This window comes from Camponotus vicinus, unplaced genomic scaffold, assembly GCF_025532165.1.
Source record: "Camponotus vicinus isolate PSW18456_S1 unplaced genomic scaffold, iyCamVici1.0 SCAF_4, whole genome shotgun sequence".
In the NCBI taxonomy this organism is placed as follows: Eukaryota; Metazoa; Arthropoda; class Insecta; order Hymenoptera; family Formicidae; genus Camponotus; species Camponotus vicinus.
In genome coordinates, this window is record NW_028141976.1 from 11,113,443 (window position 1) to 11,127,977 (window position 14,535).

At 28.1% G+C, this 14,535-nt stretch overlaps 4 protein-coding genes across 19 annotated transcripts; 3 read left to right on the plus strand and 1 right to left on the minus strand.

Moving 5' to 3' along the window:
* The first annotated feature begins 476 nt into the window (after positions 1–476).
* LOC145969758 (MAPK regulated corepressor interacting protein 2) lies at positions 477–4,049 on the plus strand. Of its 3 annotated transcripts, XR_014438239.1 has the most exons (7): positions 483–840; positions 965–1,052; positions 1,865–1,983; positions 2,208–2,276; positions 2,575–2,628; positions 2,787–2,927; positions 3,011–4,049. XR_014438239.1 is itself a non-coding variant. In XM_083095984.1 (6 exons), the coding sequence occupies exons 1-6, from the start codon at positions 789–791 to the stop codon at positions 2,855–2,857; spliced, it is 453 nt and encodes a 150-aa protein (XP_082952110.1). In that variant the 5' UTR covers positions 482–788; the 3' UTR covers positions 2,858–4,049. The 3 variants fall into 3 exon arrangements, 2 of the variants coding, with proteins under 2 accessions (XP_082952111.1, XP_082952110.1); XM_083095984.1 differs by having other exon boundaries at positions 482–840; positions 2,787–4,049; XM_083095985.1 differs by lacking the exon at positions 2,208–2,276 and having other exon boundaries at positions 477–840; positions 2,787–4,049.
* On the minus strand, positions 2,623–8,571 carry LOC145969756 (THAP domain-containing protein 1-like). 5 transcript variants are annotated; one of them, XR_014438237.1, is made up of 7 exons: positions 8,168–8,566; positions 7,869–8,055; positions 7,690–7,791; positions 7,546–7,602; positions 4,954–5,157; positions 4,617–4,781; positions 2,623–4,315 (listed from the first exon to the last, which is right to left on the minus strand). XR_014438237.1 is itself a non-coding variant. In XM_083095981.1 (6 exons), exons 1-6 carry the CDS (start codon positions 8,236–8,238, stop codon positions 4,719–4,721), a joined length of 681 nt encoding a protein of 226 aa, XP_082952107.1. In that variant the 5' UTR covers positions 8,239–8,569; the 3' UTR covers positions 4,531–4,718. The 5 variants fall into 5 exon arrangements, 2 of the variants coding, with proteins under 2 accessions (XP_082952107.1, XP_082952106.1); XR_014438236.1 differs by lacking the exon at positions 2,623–4,315 and adding an exon at positions 4,343–4,454; XM_083095981.1 differs by lacking the exon at positions 2,623–4,315 and having other exon boundaries at positions 4,531–4,781; positions 7,690–7,788; positions 8,168–8,569.
* A 14-nt stretch (positions 8,572–8,585) lies between these two features.
* Positions 8,586–14,380, plus strand: LOC145969751 (uncharacterized). 6 transcript variants are annotated; one of them, XM_083095974.1, is made up of 6 exons: positions 8,586–8,692; positions 8,764–8,857; positions 9,043–9,240; positions 9,284–9,424; positions 9,488–9,769; positions 9,847–9,983. In XM_083095974.1, exons 2-6 carry the CDS (start codon positions 8,807–8,809, stop codon positions 9,946–9,948), a joined length of 774 nt encoding a protein of 257 aa, XP_082952100.1. In that variant the 5' UTR covers positions 8,586–8,692; positions 8,764–8,806; the 3' UTR covers positions 9,949–9,983. The 6 variants fall into 6 exon arrangements, with proteins under 6 accessions (XP_082952100.1, XP_082952099.1, XP_082952101.1 ...); XM_083095973.1 differs by adding an exon at positions 14,255–14,380 and having other exon boundaries at positions 8,597–8,857; positions 9,847–9,861; XM_083095975.1 differs by having other exon boundaries at positions 8,600–8,692; positions 8,772–8,857.
* Positions 10,170–13,859, plus strand: Bhd (folliculin). Of its 5 annotated transcripts, none has more exons than XM_083095958.1 (8): positions 10,170–10,481; positions 10,924–11,343; positions 11,574–11,679; positions 11,867–12,141; positions 12,277–12,389; positions 12,488–12,817; positions 12,916–13,150; positions 13,519–13,859. In XM_083095958.1, the coding sequence occupies exons 2-8, from the start codon at positions 11,039–11,041 to the stop codon at positions 13,658–13,660; spliced, it is 1,506 nt and encodes a 501-aa protein (XP_082952084.1). In that variant the 5' UTR covers positions 10,170–10,481; positions 10,924–11,038; the 3' UTR covers positions 13,661–13,859. The 5 variants fall into 5 exon arrangements, with proteins under 5 accessions (XP_082952084.1, XP_082952082.1, XP_082952087.1 ...); XM_083095956.1 differs by having other exon boundaries at positions 10,170–10,383; XM_083095961.1 differs by having other exon boundaries at positions 10,170–10,383; positions 12,572–12,817.
* Positions 14,381–14,535: the final 155 nt, after the last annotated feature.

Genomic DNA, 14,535 nt, shown 5'->3' on the forward strand with positions numbered 1-14,535 from the left:
TATGTAATTTATATTATATTAATTATTATATGTATCTGAAGAGACACAATTATTTTCATATATATTTTAAAAGATTTTAGCTTGACATAAATCTATATATTGAACATATATATTGAAAATTGGCATTTTTTTAAATTAATTAAATATTTGTTAGAGAGATTAAATTAATTAAGATTGTTTAGAGAGATTAAATTAATTAAATATTTGTTTAGAGAGACAATCACACAATTAAAAATTAAAAATAAAATACTCCATTAAAAAAAAATTCCTCGGAAATTAACGGTAAGACATATCTTATATCTTGTGTATCTTTATCTTAATGAGGAAAAAAACGATGCGATAAGCGATTGTAACATCGGGTCTGTTCTTTTTAGCTGCACTAGTGCAATAAGTTAGAAATAGACAAACGTACTTTCTTTCACTCTAACTAATTGCACTAGTGCAGCAGTGCAGCTAAAAAGAACAGGCCCATCGATGTAATATCTCGATATTCAAGAAATTTCTCCCCCGCATCCACTATCGCGCTGTCTCCCACTCTTTTCCGTGCATCCAGTAGTCCAACTTCTAACCAAGTTCATCGTCATGAGCAGCACCAGTTCGTGATTTCGTAAGCGCGTGGTAGTAGAAGCCGGGGAGTAATCACCGGGGGCTTGTCTCGCTATCGGCAGCAGTTTGTTGCGACGATCCGTCTGTGAATACGCGACAAGCGTGACAACGACTCGCTCGCGGATGATCTGGGCATCGCGCACGCGAAACGAGGTTCCCGCACTTCTCCGAGGACGAGGATCATGTATACCGTGTCGAAGGGACCTAGCAAGATCGTAGCGAAAACACGACGAGGTACTTGATTCTGGATTTCTCGCGCCCGTCGAGATTGTCGACGATCGGCGATCGATTGCGAAAAAAAAGAAAAAAACAAAAAACTGACTGACACTGAATTCTCGCGAATCGTCGCTTTTCGCAGGGATCAGTCAGAAACTCGAGAGGCTGGAAACTCTACGTGATATGACAAGGAAGGCCGATCCCGAGGATCCCGACCACGAGGTCACCCGGTGAGAGAGAAAGAGCGAGCGAGAAATAGAGAAAGAAAACGATAGATCTTAACCTCTTTTTCGCACTTCTTTTCCATGCGTTCCTCCCTCTCCCCCGCTGCACCGGGCGATTACGCAATTCATCATATGAACTCTCGGCAATCGAGCTAATCGACTCCGTCTTTCGTAGATTTCTTAATTTCGACGTACGATTAATGCTTTGTGTGATATTGAAATTAAGGAATTTACAAAAAGCAGAGTTTGAGTTCTCTTTCGAGAGGCTCACGTGCAACTTGCGGCGTAAAATCGCCGAAATTCCACATCACTTATATCAGTTTTTATAATTTGTTTATGCGATTTGTTTGTGCGATGCGTCACTCATCGAGATTTCTGACCAGGCTTATCTAATGCAATACAATGCGAAAGTTTATTATTGAAAATTTGCCTCTTAGCGCGAGGCTTAAATTTTTTTTAGCGCGTTAACGTATGATGTAATAAGAAAGATGTTTTACACTTATATAGTGATAATTTTTTACTATATTAAAAAACTATATTAAAATGCTAAATTAATTTTTTTTTTCCAATAAATTTTCAAATAAAATTTCTTTATTACATTATATGCTAGCGTATGCGAATCGCGTTCTATAACTATTCACGTAAACGCAAGCATAGTTTATAAATTACGCTATATATTTACATGACAAGCAATTTTAACAATCCATTGCATATACTGTTACATAAGATTGTAAGCGTGTGTAATAATGCGTAACAAAAAAAATTATTTGCTTTAGTACTTATAATGAGGTCTCTATTCATATATTTCACGCTCACAGTAATGTACCAAAGCCGGTCTTCCATATAAACGGGAAATCGAAGCTCATCTCACAGCGACATCAGATGCAAGAAGACATTTCGCCGCAACACAAGGAACTTGTCTTATTTATTAGACAATGTAGGTAGAAAAGTTCTCTGCATGCGATAGAATGTAGAGTTGCTTTCTTGAATGTGAAGTATGAGATGAATAGACTAAATGAGGTGTGATAGAGGAAAATGTGATCTTCAAAAGAGATGCTTGGTGTGAAATTCTAGTTCAAGAAAAAAATAAAAATTTTACATGTATATTGTGTGATATATATCTTTAAAATTGAGCCAAATTTTTATTATTTTTTTTAATAGCATGGAATCAAGTTAGTACACTGCAAAGATGCGAGTGTTGCAATGGCACAGAATGTACAGAATTTTGCAGTAAGTAGTAATATGACAAACCAAAATTAATTAGCGATTTGTAATAATATTATTATTTGTCTTTTTCCTTGCACACACACATACACATATATATTTCTATATTGAAAATAATCTTTTTCAATTGCATTCAATACATACATATAAAATAAATTTTTATTTTATATTTTTTACTTATTTCTCCATAAACAGAGTTATCCTATTTCTGGTTTAATTTTCTATATTCTATATAAAAATAGTATAATTACAAAAGAAAAACATTCTAATATATTACAATATATGTATGTTTTGCTTGCTACAGATCCTAATTCCATAGTATATTACAATGATGGTGAACCAAACAATAGCCTTCAAGGTAAATGTAACATTATTATATATAACAATATTTGTTGTACATTGTTTTAAAATTAATTATAATATCCTTTTTCCTCACATTATAAATTACTGACAATAATTAACTGTACAAAGTCTCTCTCCTGAAAATCGCGCTAAAGTATGAATAAATTATTTCAGACTTCAAACCATTTGATTTGGAATCTTGGTGGGGCAAACGATTGTTTAACAACATCACGAAGTCGCTCTGAAATATTCAAAAAATCTGAAAGCAGTTTCCTAAGGATGTACTTGAAAGTAGTCTAAAATATGGGGCAACTGGTACACTATATAAATTAACCAGTGTCGCGTTTTAAATTTGAGTCTGAAAATTGATAACGAAATAATTTAAATATAAATTACAGATGTGTGAGAAGAAGTTCAAGATTCTAGATCGAATACTATCAAATTGTTCGTGTATAACTACGATCGCATCACACTATTTGTTACAAGGCAATACATTAATACATATATCCGCGAGCTTCGAGAATGCACACGTGTACGCAATAATAGTAATACTGTTATTAATTATAAAATTGTTTACTGTCAAATTGTTAATAACAATTGTTGTTTATATGCATTTGTTAACGCGATCTTTCTAATTTTTGGAATATAGATCATTCTTTTGTTGCTCTATTGAATTAGAATTGCTCAATTTTAATAGCGTACAGAGAATTATCATTCTCCTACAGAGAGCTTCGAAATGTAGCAGCAGCAAAGTTTTGCGAAACTTTCAGTAGACAATAAGTAGAATAATGCAAGATATGCGAATGCAAACGTCCCTCGTATTAGAAAAGATACATATTAAGTGCTGATTAGGTTTTAAAAACACAAACCGAAGCCCCGAGGACGTCATACAGTGTATACCAATGGATATACCAAAATATTTAAATACAAAGGCCCCGTGCTGTGCGGTATGAATCCTGCGTGAGGTTGATGAATTTTTTAATCTTAGAAAATGGCTGTACATATTGCATGCAATGGTCGCGTGAATGCATGACAATGTTACGGGTATTGTTACGACGATTGTGTCCGAATATACTTTTATGTATGAGGGTTTAGCATAAATTCGTAGACTGATAATATATAAGAAAATTATCATATTGTTATTCGCTGAAAGTCACATTATTCGCGTTAGCTTGCAGTATAGGAGTCCATTGCAGAGTTTGCTCATCGAATTGTTATATTATGGCAGATTAAATTGTTTCTTCCTCGCATTATTACGTATTTGTCGGGCCACTATACATATATATAGATCTCCGATTAATGACAATTTAAATGCCACAATATATCATGCGTCTGACAAAGCAAAGCTCGCAAGAGTAGTCGTGATGTAGCATAAATCAAATTTGGCCACATGTGGCTGAATTACACATGATCATGAATAAATCTCTTTATACACAATTTATTATTTCCTTTTTTTACCCGTTTATTCTTCATCGATATCTATGTGATTCCTATCATTCTTATAACGCAATAAATATTAATTATTATTTAATTAAAAATATAAGATTCACAAACGAAATTTATATTGCTTTATTGCAAACTTTATTGTAAATTACCATTATTTTTAAATTAAAACTTTATAATTGTAATTTTAAAATTTATGAGTTATCATTCAATAATTTATTTTTTGTAATTTTTTTTTCATGTTTATCCAATGTATATATCTGAAATATAATGTAAATATTTTTTAATTATTGCTATATATTTAATAGTACAATTGAACACTATGCAGATGTATTGCTTTCTTTTGCTTTCATTGTATAGAATTAAACATTGTTTAATTTAATTCTGTGTGTGCAATGCCTATAAATATATATAATTTTTTTGTAAACGTGTACCAGTAACATTAAAAAAATAATTTAAAAATATAAATAATAAATAGGACATATATAAAAAAGTTTATTTTGAGATATATACAAAAAATATGGATTAAAACTGTTGCAATTATATGTAGTTATTACTTACTAATCAAAGATTGATATTCCATCATCTTTTTACTGAATAAAGGTTTTTAATATATTAAAAAAAATAACTTTTTTTCCTTTTATAATTATCTTCTCGGAATCCTCATGTAATGCGAAAACAATAACTGTGTTCCTTCCAATTAGAACAGAGATCAGTCCTTGAGACCTAATATAAGAAATTGATAATTTAATATAATTTTGTGAATAATTTCAAGTTAAAAAATAGTTAAACTTAGGGACATTATATTTGTAATTGAAGACTACATGTAATTGATGGAATTCTTGTGAACTTATTTTGTAATAACTAAGATTAATTTTTTAAAATGCTGTTGCAATACCTTATATACATCTTTTTTATTTAGATTAGCTTTTTTCAAATGATAAATAATTTTTTGCATATTGGCAATTCTTGAATTTCTTCGTTTTAGTTGTTGTTGCAATGTTTTTACTTTTTTTTGCAAATGTAACATTTTTTTGCGTTCCATAAAATATGTATATGATGTTTGAATAGAAACATGCATACTTTTTTCTGTGCCCGTATTCTGAAATATATATATCATTTGATAATAAATAAAATTTATACTATATAGATATATACTGAAACCTCTTAATAGCGTGCAGGACTGAATGTAATAACAAAGTTGTCCCTACTTTATTCCCAAATCATGAATTTCAGGATTAGAATAGTATCGATTTGTCCACACACTTTACTTACATTTATATACATTTTTTGAGTAAAAATATTACGATAATATAACATAAAATAATATTTTTTGTTTAATAATTAATGCTGTATATTGCAGCATAAATTTCATAAAATACAATCTTTATAGTATTTTTGAACGACTTTTGTTAACAATCAATTTTTTATTAAAATAAATTGTTAAATTATAATAAATTATTATATTTATAAGTTTGAACAAAGAAACAAATAGATATTATTAACATTAAATTCATATCGAATTGGAAGTTTCGTGAATAATATACTTATCTAAATTGTTACAATACATACGTACATACATACATACACACACACACATACATACATACATACACACACACACATTATATACATTATAAATTTTTCAGATTTGATTTATACACTTTATTGTATTCCAACATAGCTGGAATGAAGTCATATTTACCTAAATTATACTTAAATTAGTTTTAATTTTTGATTCATAATAATAATAAATATATAAATTATAATAAGTTAGTCATGTGATAATTATGAAAAATGATAATTTACAATTTTGTTAACTGATTAATATTTTTTTTTATCAATTAATTTGGTTTCCTTAAAATTAAAATAAAATTTTAAACTTTAAATTTAATAAATTTTTTTAATGAATAGAATGTACAGGCTTTGCATAAATAAAGTGATATTTTTATATCACTTTATTTATGCAGAGCCTGTACATAGTATATAATTAATATCAGAAGGTAATAAGTAAGAAGATTAATTTTTATTCTGGAAGTTAATAATCAGAAATAGATTTTTTTTATTAAATAATTCAACAAATTTATATTAATATTTATTTTACTGATTAAAAATAGAAATTTTTTAGTCATTATACATATTTAATATAATTTATGATAACTTTATTAATTAATTGTACACATTTTTCTATCTGCATATATATTAAGTTAAATCAGAAAATTACTATTCCGATAAACAGATCTCTACTCTAACCGTTTTTTGTGATTTATATATGTCATAATAAATATCACTTTCTATATGTCACAATATCACTTTTGTCAGAATTATACACATTTTCTAAAAGACCTTCTTTTTCAATTTTGTTAGATATTTCATTGCAAAATAATTTTGCAGCTTCAAACTTATGTAGATAAAGAATTAAGACAATTCACAAATAATGTTTGTAAAATTGTTATTATCAGTTATTAATAATATTAATAACTGATAATAACAATTAATAAATAATATATATTTCAATTAATAATTCATGAAAAAAATAGCATGAATAAAATATACTAAACTTAATATAAATATTTGTTACTTACTTTAAAAAGTGAAGAGTTTGTGAGTAAATAATTAATTGCAAAGCTTTTGTTTATAAAATTGGTCCTGAAAATGATTCTTCTAATGCTTTTGCTTGAAGAAGCCATTTATTTAAACATTCTTTTAATTTTCCATCTAGGCAAGTGCGTTTATACTTCGTATTCTTAAATTCTGTGTCATTTGATAAAATTGCAATTTCGTTTTTCTTTTTATATATAAACATTTTTTTGAAATGCCATTTTTAAAATATCGCTTTGTAATTTCCCTTCTTGAATTTGTTTCACATTAAAAATCTTATTCTCGTATGTCAAGAATTTTTTTTTATCCAAAATATTATCCACTCCAAAAAACCCAGTCAGCCAGCAAATCTGTTGAATAGATTTTGCTAAATGGCAACTACAAATTTTTATCAGCAGAAAGATTATAAATTTAATATATTAGTTAATATATATAAATTATATAGACAGACCCAATAAAACTGTAACAGAATCTGCTGATATAATCTGACAACAGATTGTGCATGTAGATTCTGCTCAGTTTCTGCTATCAAGTTTGTGAATAGGTTTTACCGGCATATTATAAGCCTAATGTAGATACAATTGATGCTAATTTACTAGCAATTTACTAACTTCTGAATAAATTTGTCATCAATCTGCAACATATTACATGCATTTTGCTTACAGAGATTTAACTTATAAACATGACAATTTGTGACATTCGCAAAATACATCCTTTGTATACTGCTGAGAAAAGACTTACAATAGTGTTAACGATGCTCCCATAAATGTATTATTGCATATTATATCATTATCCTCATTCATACTACTCAAATATGCATCTAGCACATATAAAATAAATCTTGCACGCTATTTTGAGGTTTACTATTATGAGATTTCATTATACTTACTGAAAGGTTATCTTTTTTATTTAATGCTGAGGCTTCTTGCGGATCTGGTTTTGTAACCTGTAATTTAATAAAATAACTTATATATCTATGTATGTAAATCATAATTCTATAGTAATATAATACTGTTTTTCTAAGTGTACAGACCTCATCCAACACTTCCATTTGCTTTTCACATATATTATCTAAATAGATTTTAATATCATGTGTTTCTATATCATCTGCTTCTGTGAGATTATCATCTATCTTCTGAAAAAAATATATATATAATTAAATAAACAATTACTTGTTAATATTGAGACTAGCTGAATTTAGGAAAGCCTCACATAAAGAGTGTCTCCAAAAATAGTAGGAATTGCATCTTTTTTTAATCTTTTCAGTACGCCGTATTCCTCAAAAGATTGCGGAGTAAAATGTTCACTACAAATGCGTTTTGTTGAAGTCACTTTTATATCTCGCAACTGGTCGATTGACATCCATTTTGCAAATCTTTCCACATCTCTGACTGGAAATCTGTTAATCAATTGTTAATTAATTATTATATAATGTATATATAATTATATACGATTTAATTCTTTTAATGGATGTAAATATCTATGTATGTATACGTGCTGATGTAGCTTACTTGTGATAGGTTACATTGCTATATGGTTGCCAAATATTCTTGCAGCCTTTGACACAACAATTGTTCACCATAATCACTCTATTTTAGTATAATTAATTTTTTCTCATTCACTCTACTCTTCTTTTTTAATATGTCAAGTCGATTAGAATCTAAACTCATTTATTGTTCTTATTAAAGACGCTTTTTCTCGCACCTGCGCATGAACGTAATTTCATTGAAGTGCCAAAATCATAAAATAGGGGCACTTTTAAGCCTTCTATTTTTAGAAACAATTTGGAAATGCTGTAAAAATCAATAAAAGAAAATATACATTAAAATACACATTAGACAATTGCAAACAATTCTTTAAATTTGCATTATGTATCCTTTTCCATATTAAATATTTCAACGAAATCTTGAATGAGATGGCGCTCACAAGACAAACACTGTCAAACGAAGTTCTTTTGCGCAAGCGTAGAATCAGCTGTTCCAATTAGAGAGATCAAGCAAGATCAAGAATAAAGGGATATAGAAGAGAGATTTGATGTAAGTAAATATATTTTTTTTACACCATGATTTGATTATATATCAGCTAATGTCAGTTTTTATATGGTAAGAGAAACAGTATGTGAAACAGAAGTCTATTTTTCACGTTTCGTGATGAAAGCCGATGAAATAATGCCGCATAATGCGGAAGAGCAAAGCTCGCAGGTAACTATATAGGTCAGGTGTATTTATTTACATTATTATATATTATTATATACACATTATTATATACACACACACACATATACATATATATATGTATATATATAAAATTATACATTTTTTGTAATTGAATATTTTACCATTGTTTATATATAATATATAATGCAATTATAATTTTTTAATTATAGATTATATACAAGAATAGTGATATAGGGCCAATGATACAATCTCAGAATGGTCCAAGATTTCTTGTAATCCTAACATTTGCATGCGAAGCTCTAATAGCATGTGTTAGACAATTAAATATAATGGATGAGGAATGTGGTGATGGGAATTATGGAACTACACTTGCTCATACTGCTGGTGTCATAAAAGTAGCAATCAAGGTACAAAGGATACAACAAATGTATTTTCAGCGATAGTATATAGAATTATTCATATATGCAGGAAGGCAGAATCTCAGCAACAAGACCCTCTATAGCATTTACACAGATAAGTCGAATTATTGAGAGAGAAATGGGTAGCTTAGAAGGTGGAATATATTCATTATTTTTTGATACTATTGCCAAGGTGAGATTATCAAATTCTTTTTATTTTTAAGATTGCAGAGAGAAATCTTGAAAAATATTTTAGAGTTTTCTTAGATTTCGAGATGATGAGCAATTAACTGCAAATATGTGGTTAAATGTCTTAACCTTTGCAAACAAGACAATATCTGAGGTCAGTGGAACATTAATCGGTGAACGAAGTATGTTGAATGCTTTGATACCTGCGCAACATAAATTAAGAGATGCGCTGAATTTGGGATTAAATCCTGTTAATGCATTTGGAGAAGCTGTTAAAGCTGCTGAAACTTCTGCTATGCAAACAGTGCATATGTCAAAATCACATCCAGTTGATTCTACAAATTGCAAGGTATTATTTAACATGTTTCACACATACATACTGTGATATTGGTTTAAATATTTGATAAAATTATAATTTATATATAGACATTCAAGTATCCAGATCCTGGAGCACATGCTGTAGGTATATGGATGAGAACTGCTTATGAAGGTTTTAAATTAAAATTTGGTTGTGAATTTGATGTATAGGAGAAAAATAAAATATCTTCTTGTTTTTACATATACATTTTTATCCTAGTAAGATTATTTATTAGAATTATGATATATTATAACTACATATAATTTCTATGAAATCGCTTTGACAACGTATCGTGTCGAGCACCTTCCTATTGGCAACCTGATATGCAATTGTGTAAATTTAGTTTTGTGTTTGCATTCTTGAGTATGTATATATATATATATATATATGCACATATATGTGTGTATGTATGTATATGCAAACATATATGTATTCTCATCTTGTCGAGATTAGCTATCATAATGTCACGTGTCACTATGTCGACTTCATTTTTGTTTTATCACGTGAAAAGGACGAAAAAAATTAACTTTGTGGAAAAGTTTTGCTGAACAATCTACGAGCAAATAGGTGATGGGATTGTGTGTTATAAAGATATCTTGATTAAGGTTATGTCACAAATTATTACATTTATAAGTTGTGTTTTTTTTTAATTTGTGAATCACGTAAAGCTCATTTTGACTTCTAATTCGCAATCAAATTTCGGGTAAAATATTTTATATGCTGCGTATATATACATTTTATATATATATATATATATATATATATATATATATATATATATATATTCCGATATAAAGTTTGTACATATGTTTATACTAATTCTTCAAACGTTTTTGTATATAAAGTTATATCATAAACCATTCAAAGTAATATAAATCACTCAAAGTAACATTATGTCACAATTGTAATTATATTCAACTAATATATGGTTTATGTTATTCTTCATGTATGATAGTTATATTGATAAGACTATGTATATATGACTATAGTTAGGGAAATACAATTATTATATTAGATTATATTCATATTACACATTTAAAAAAATATAATATTATTTGCTGTACATAAATGTAAAGTACATAAATATAGTTATTTTATTCTTATAAATTGTCAAAAGTACATATATTTCTGTGATATAATTTTAGGCTATACAATTTATAAGGGAACAACCTAGGATCATGCGAAGAATTATAATATTGTAGACTTTTCATCTGAGATAAATAATAAGAGATTCACAAAAACTTGTGTCTTCCAAAAGCGATGAATGCTGCAATTGCATTGTGCACCTTCTGTGAAATGCATGGACCTAAAGTTATATTTACCACGCAAACGTATCGTAATTATGATACACAAAACATAGAAAAATTAAAATTTTATGGGCCCAAAGAAGTGTTAAGACAGAGCCATAATTCCTTGGAGGATATACAGGATGAATGCGAAGGCTGTCAAAGTATTGGAAATATCAAATACTTGAGTAATGAGCATGAAACAAGGACATCTTTTCTATCTGCTCAGCAATCATTGATGCAAGATATTGGAAATTTGTTAAAACATGCTTGCATTAGGTACAATAATTGTATTCAGTTTATATCCTTCAATTAAATTTTTAAAATTATATTAAAAATTATTATATATAAATTATTATGAATTTATATATATTATTAATCATAAATTACACAAATTCAATTTTATTATTATAAATTAAAGTTTTTTCTCATAGTTTTATTAAATATATTATTTAATATATATAATTCCTTAGAATTCTTTTCTATTATTGCCAATTTCTTTTTTCAAGGAGTCTAAGCTGCGAAGTGCATCCTGGCAAAGAAGGTGTTTGCTACTTTGGAGATGAATATAGGGGGCATGTTTTAAGTCATACCTTTACATTGAAAGATGCCCAGGTGAATTATGCAACGAAAAAGCATGTTTGGTAGTTATTACAACAAATTTTTCAAGTCATGTCATTGATACTACTTCAATTATTATAGAGCTTAACATTTTGTTATAATATTCAATTTTTTTGGTTTTTTTTTTATATTTCTTTTTGGTACATGTTTGGTATATGTTGGTATGTTTTTCTTTTGATAGGCAAGAGGATTTAGGAGGTGGTGCAGTTTTATTGTTTTTATGAGAGATAAACAATTCTTATTGAACATGTGGCCATTTTTAATCGACAATTTAAAGGAAGTAATTAAAGAGCTGCAAGATTTTGCAGAAAAAAGATATAATGTGGAAGAAGCAGAATGCCCTCAGAGGGCAATGAGATTAACAACGGCGAACAGTGGAGCAGGTTGCCATGGTCCTATAACCAAACAATCCAGAACACTTACTGATATAACAAATGAGAAGCATGTTTTTATAAGGTAACTTATAATATTATTTAATATTATATACAAATCGTAATAGAAAAAAGAAAAAAATGCTTATATATAATTATTTATTATAAATTAATAATATGTTAATCGTGTTTTAATCATGTTATAATGTATCTATTTCAGAATTCACATGTGGTTAGTATGGATCCTTAGTGCTGGTGCAAGGCACTTCATAGAAATTTTCCCAATGAGTTTATTAGATAACGAACTTAATTATAATTTCGAACATCAAATTGGTTAGCAATTATATATTTATGATAAAATATAATTAATATTATAAAAAATATATCCTATTTTTTAATAAAAATTATGATATATCACAAATAACTTGCAGATACTGAAGAAAATTTTACTTTAGTAAACGCAAAATTGCCAATAAACTTAAATTTTAACTCGGACGATTCGGAATTTTTGCCAGAATTTGCTGAAATCGCGGAAAAGTCTACTGTTGTAATTTTACGAGATCTGAAACAAATACTAGGGAAGGATCAGTTTAGACAGCTGCTGTATTCTTGCCTAACTGGCGTGCAAGTGCTGGTAAGAGGTCCGAAAATTCAAAGATTGGAATCTTTATACGGACTTAGCAGTCTTATACCAAGAGCATGTCGAAGAGTAAAAACACAAACATCGGAATATATGAATCCTGACACGTGCAATTTTATCGGTATTCTAGAAAAAAATAATAAAAATATTATAAAAACATTACATGATCAATTATTAGAAAGAATTTCTTAATAATATGTGTAATATTAAAATCTTCAGGTGTAGATACCTCAGTGGCAATTCCTTTACCTTGCGCAAGTGTATGCAGACTCGATATAATACTCAATGAACATAAATTCGAAAACACAAAGTCCCATATAGTTAAATGGACCGGTGTATTACCATCAAAATTACCAACCTTGTTAACAAAAATTGAAAAATCACTTGACAATGAGAAACTCGGAAATTCAGTTCTCAAAGCACATTTTGCAACTCTTTTAGAAGAATGGGCCAAGTATGAATTTATTTACAATTATGCAGAAAATGTTTTAATAATAATAATAGTAATATATATGTATATAGTTAGTAAGTTATATATTTGTTCATATATAGAATTTATATATTTTTAAGTAAATAGGTTAATAATATTTTTGTGAAAAATTTATACCATATTCTCTCATTAATTTTTAATATCAGAGGATTATTAATTTTTAATATATATATAATTTTTCAGATATTAAGAATTAATGTGATAAAAAAATATATTGCATAAATTTTAAAACAAAAACACTATTTTTCTATGATTATATATATTATTTGTGTCTTAAAATATATGTATTTATGAAATTAATGAATATTAACGTATTTTCATTAATATTACAGTATCGCAAAAGTTGTTCATGCGATGTGCGGACGAGGTCATCGCGGTGATCTTCCTGGACTCATGCTCAGTTTGGGTGCTGGACCTCAAGATAAAAAGTTACTGGATGCATGGTCTATGGGATTACCATCTAATCCAGCATAATCTCTCACAAAAATTTAATGTATTCTATTGCACGCATGTAGTATATTATATATCGTTGAATAATGTAATATTTATTGTAAATTATATATTTCTCTATTCAGATTCCTCATTTATCCGAGAGGAATGCTTATGTGTGTTCAAGGTTGTGCGTCTTTTTTTATTTATGATTTAATTAAATAAAAACGAAAGTTTTAACTATCTTGAGAACTTATTAAAATATGGTACAAATAATTATAATAATAAAGCATTTGTCATATAGTAAATACAATATAATCCAAACTATCATATTTGTTTTAAAACAAATATGATAGTTTAGAGTATATTGTAGATGCTAGTAAATGTCTCTCTCTCTTTCTCCTGTTTTTTTTTATATAATTGAAAGGATGAAAATATATTTCAAATTTCTATAGTTTTGAATAAATATATATATAATTTATAAAGTAAAAAGAATATGTTAGCAAATGTTAAATATATTAGGCAAAAATATAATATATTATATACTATTATATAAGTAAACGTTTTGTGATGTCCAGAACTTATTTTAAATTCTTCGAGTTCCTTATAGATATGTATCATTCGCTGATACGTGGATCTGGGTGCCTATTACGGTTCTTGAAGCGAGGTGAAAATTACAAAAGTGAACAAATTTACTAGATTTCGACAAATGAAATTGTAGATACTCTAGTAAATTTCCTCACTTTTGTTATTTTCACTTCGTTTCAAAAACCGTAATAGGCCCCCTGGGGGCCTATTACGGTTTTTGAAACGAAGTGAAAATAACAAAAGTGAGGAAATTTACTAGAGTATCTACAATTTCATTTGTCGAAATCTAGTAAATTTGTTCACTTTTGTAATTTTCACCTCGCTTCAAGAAC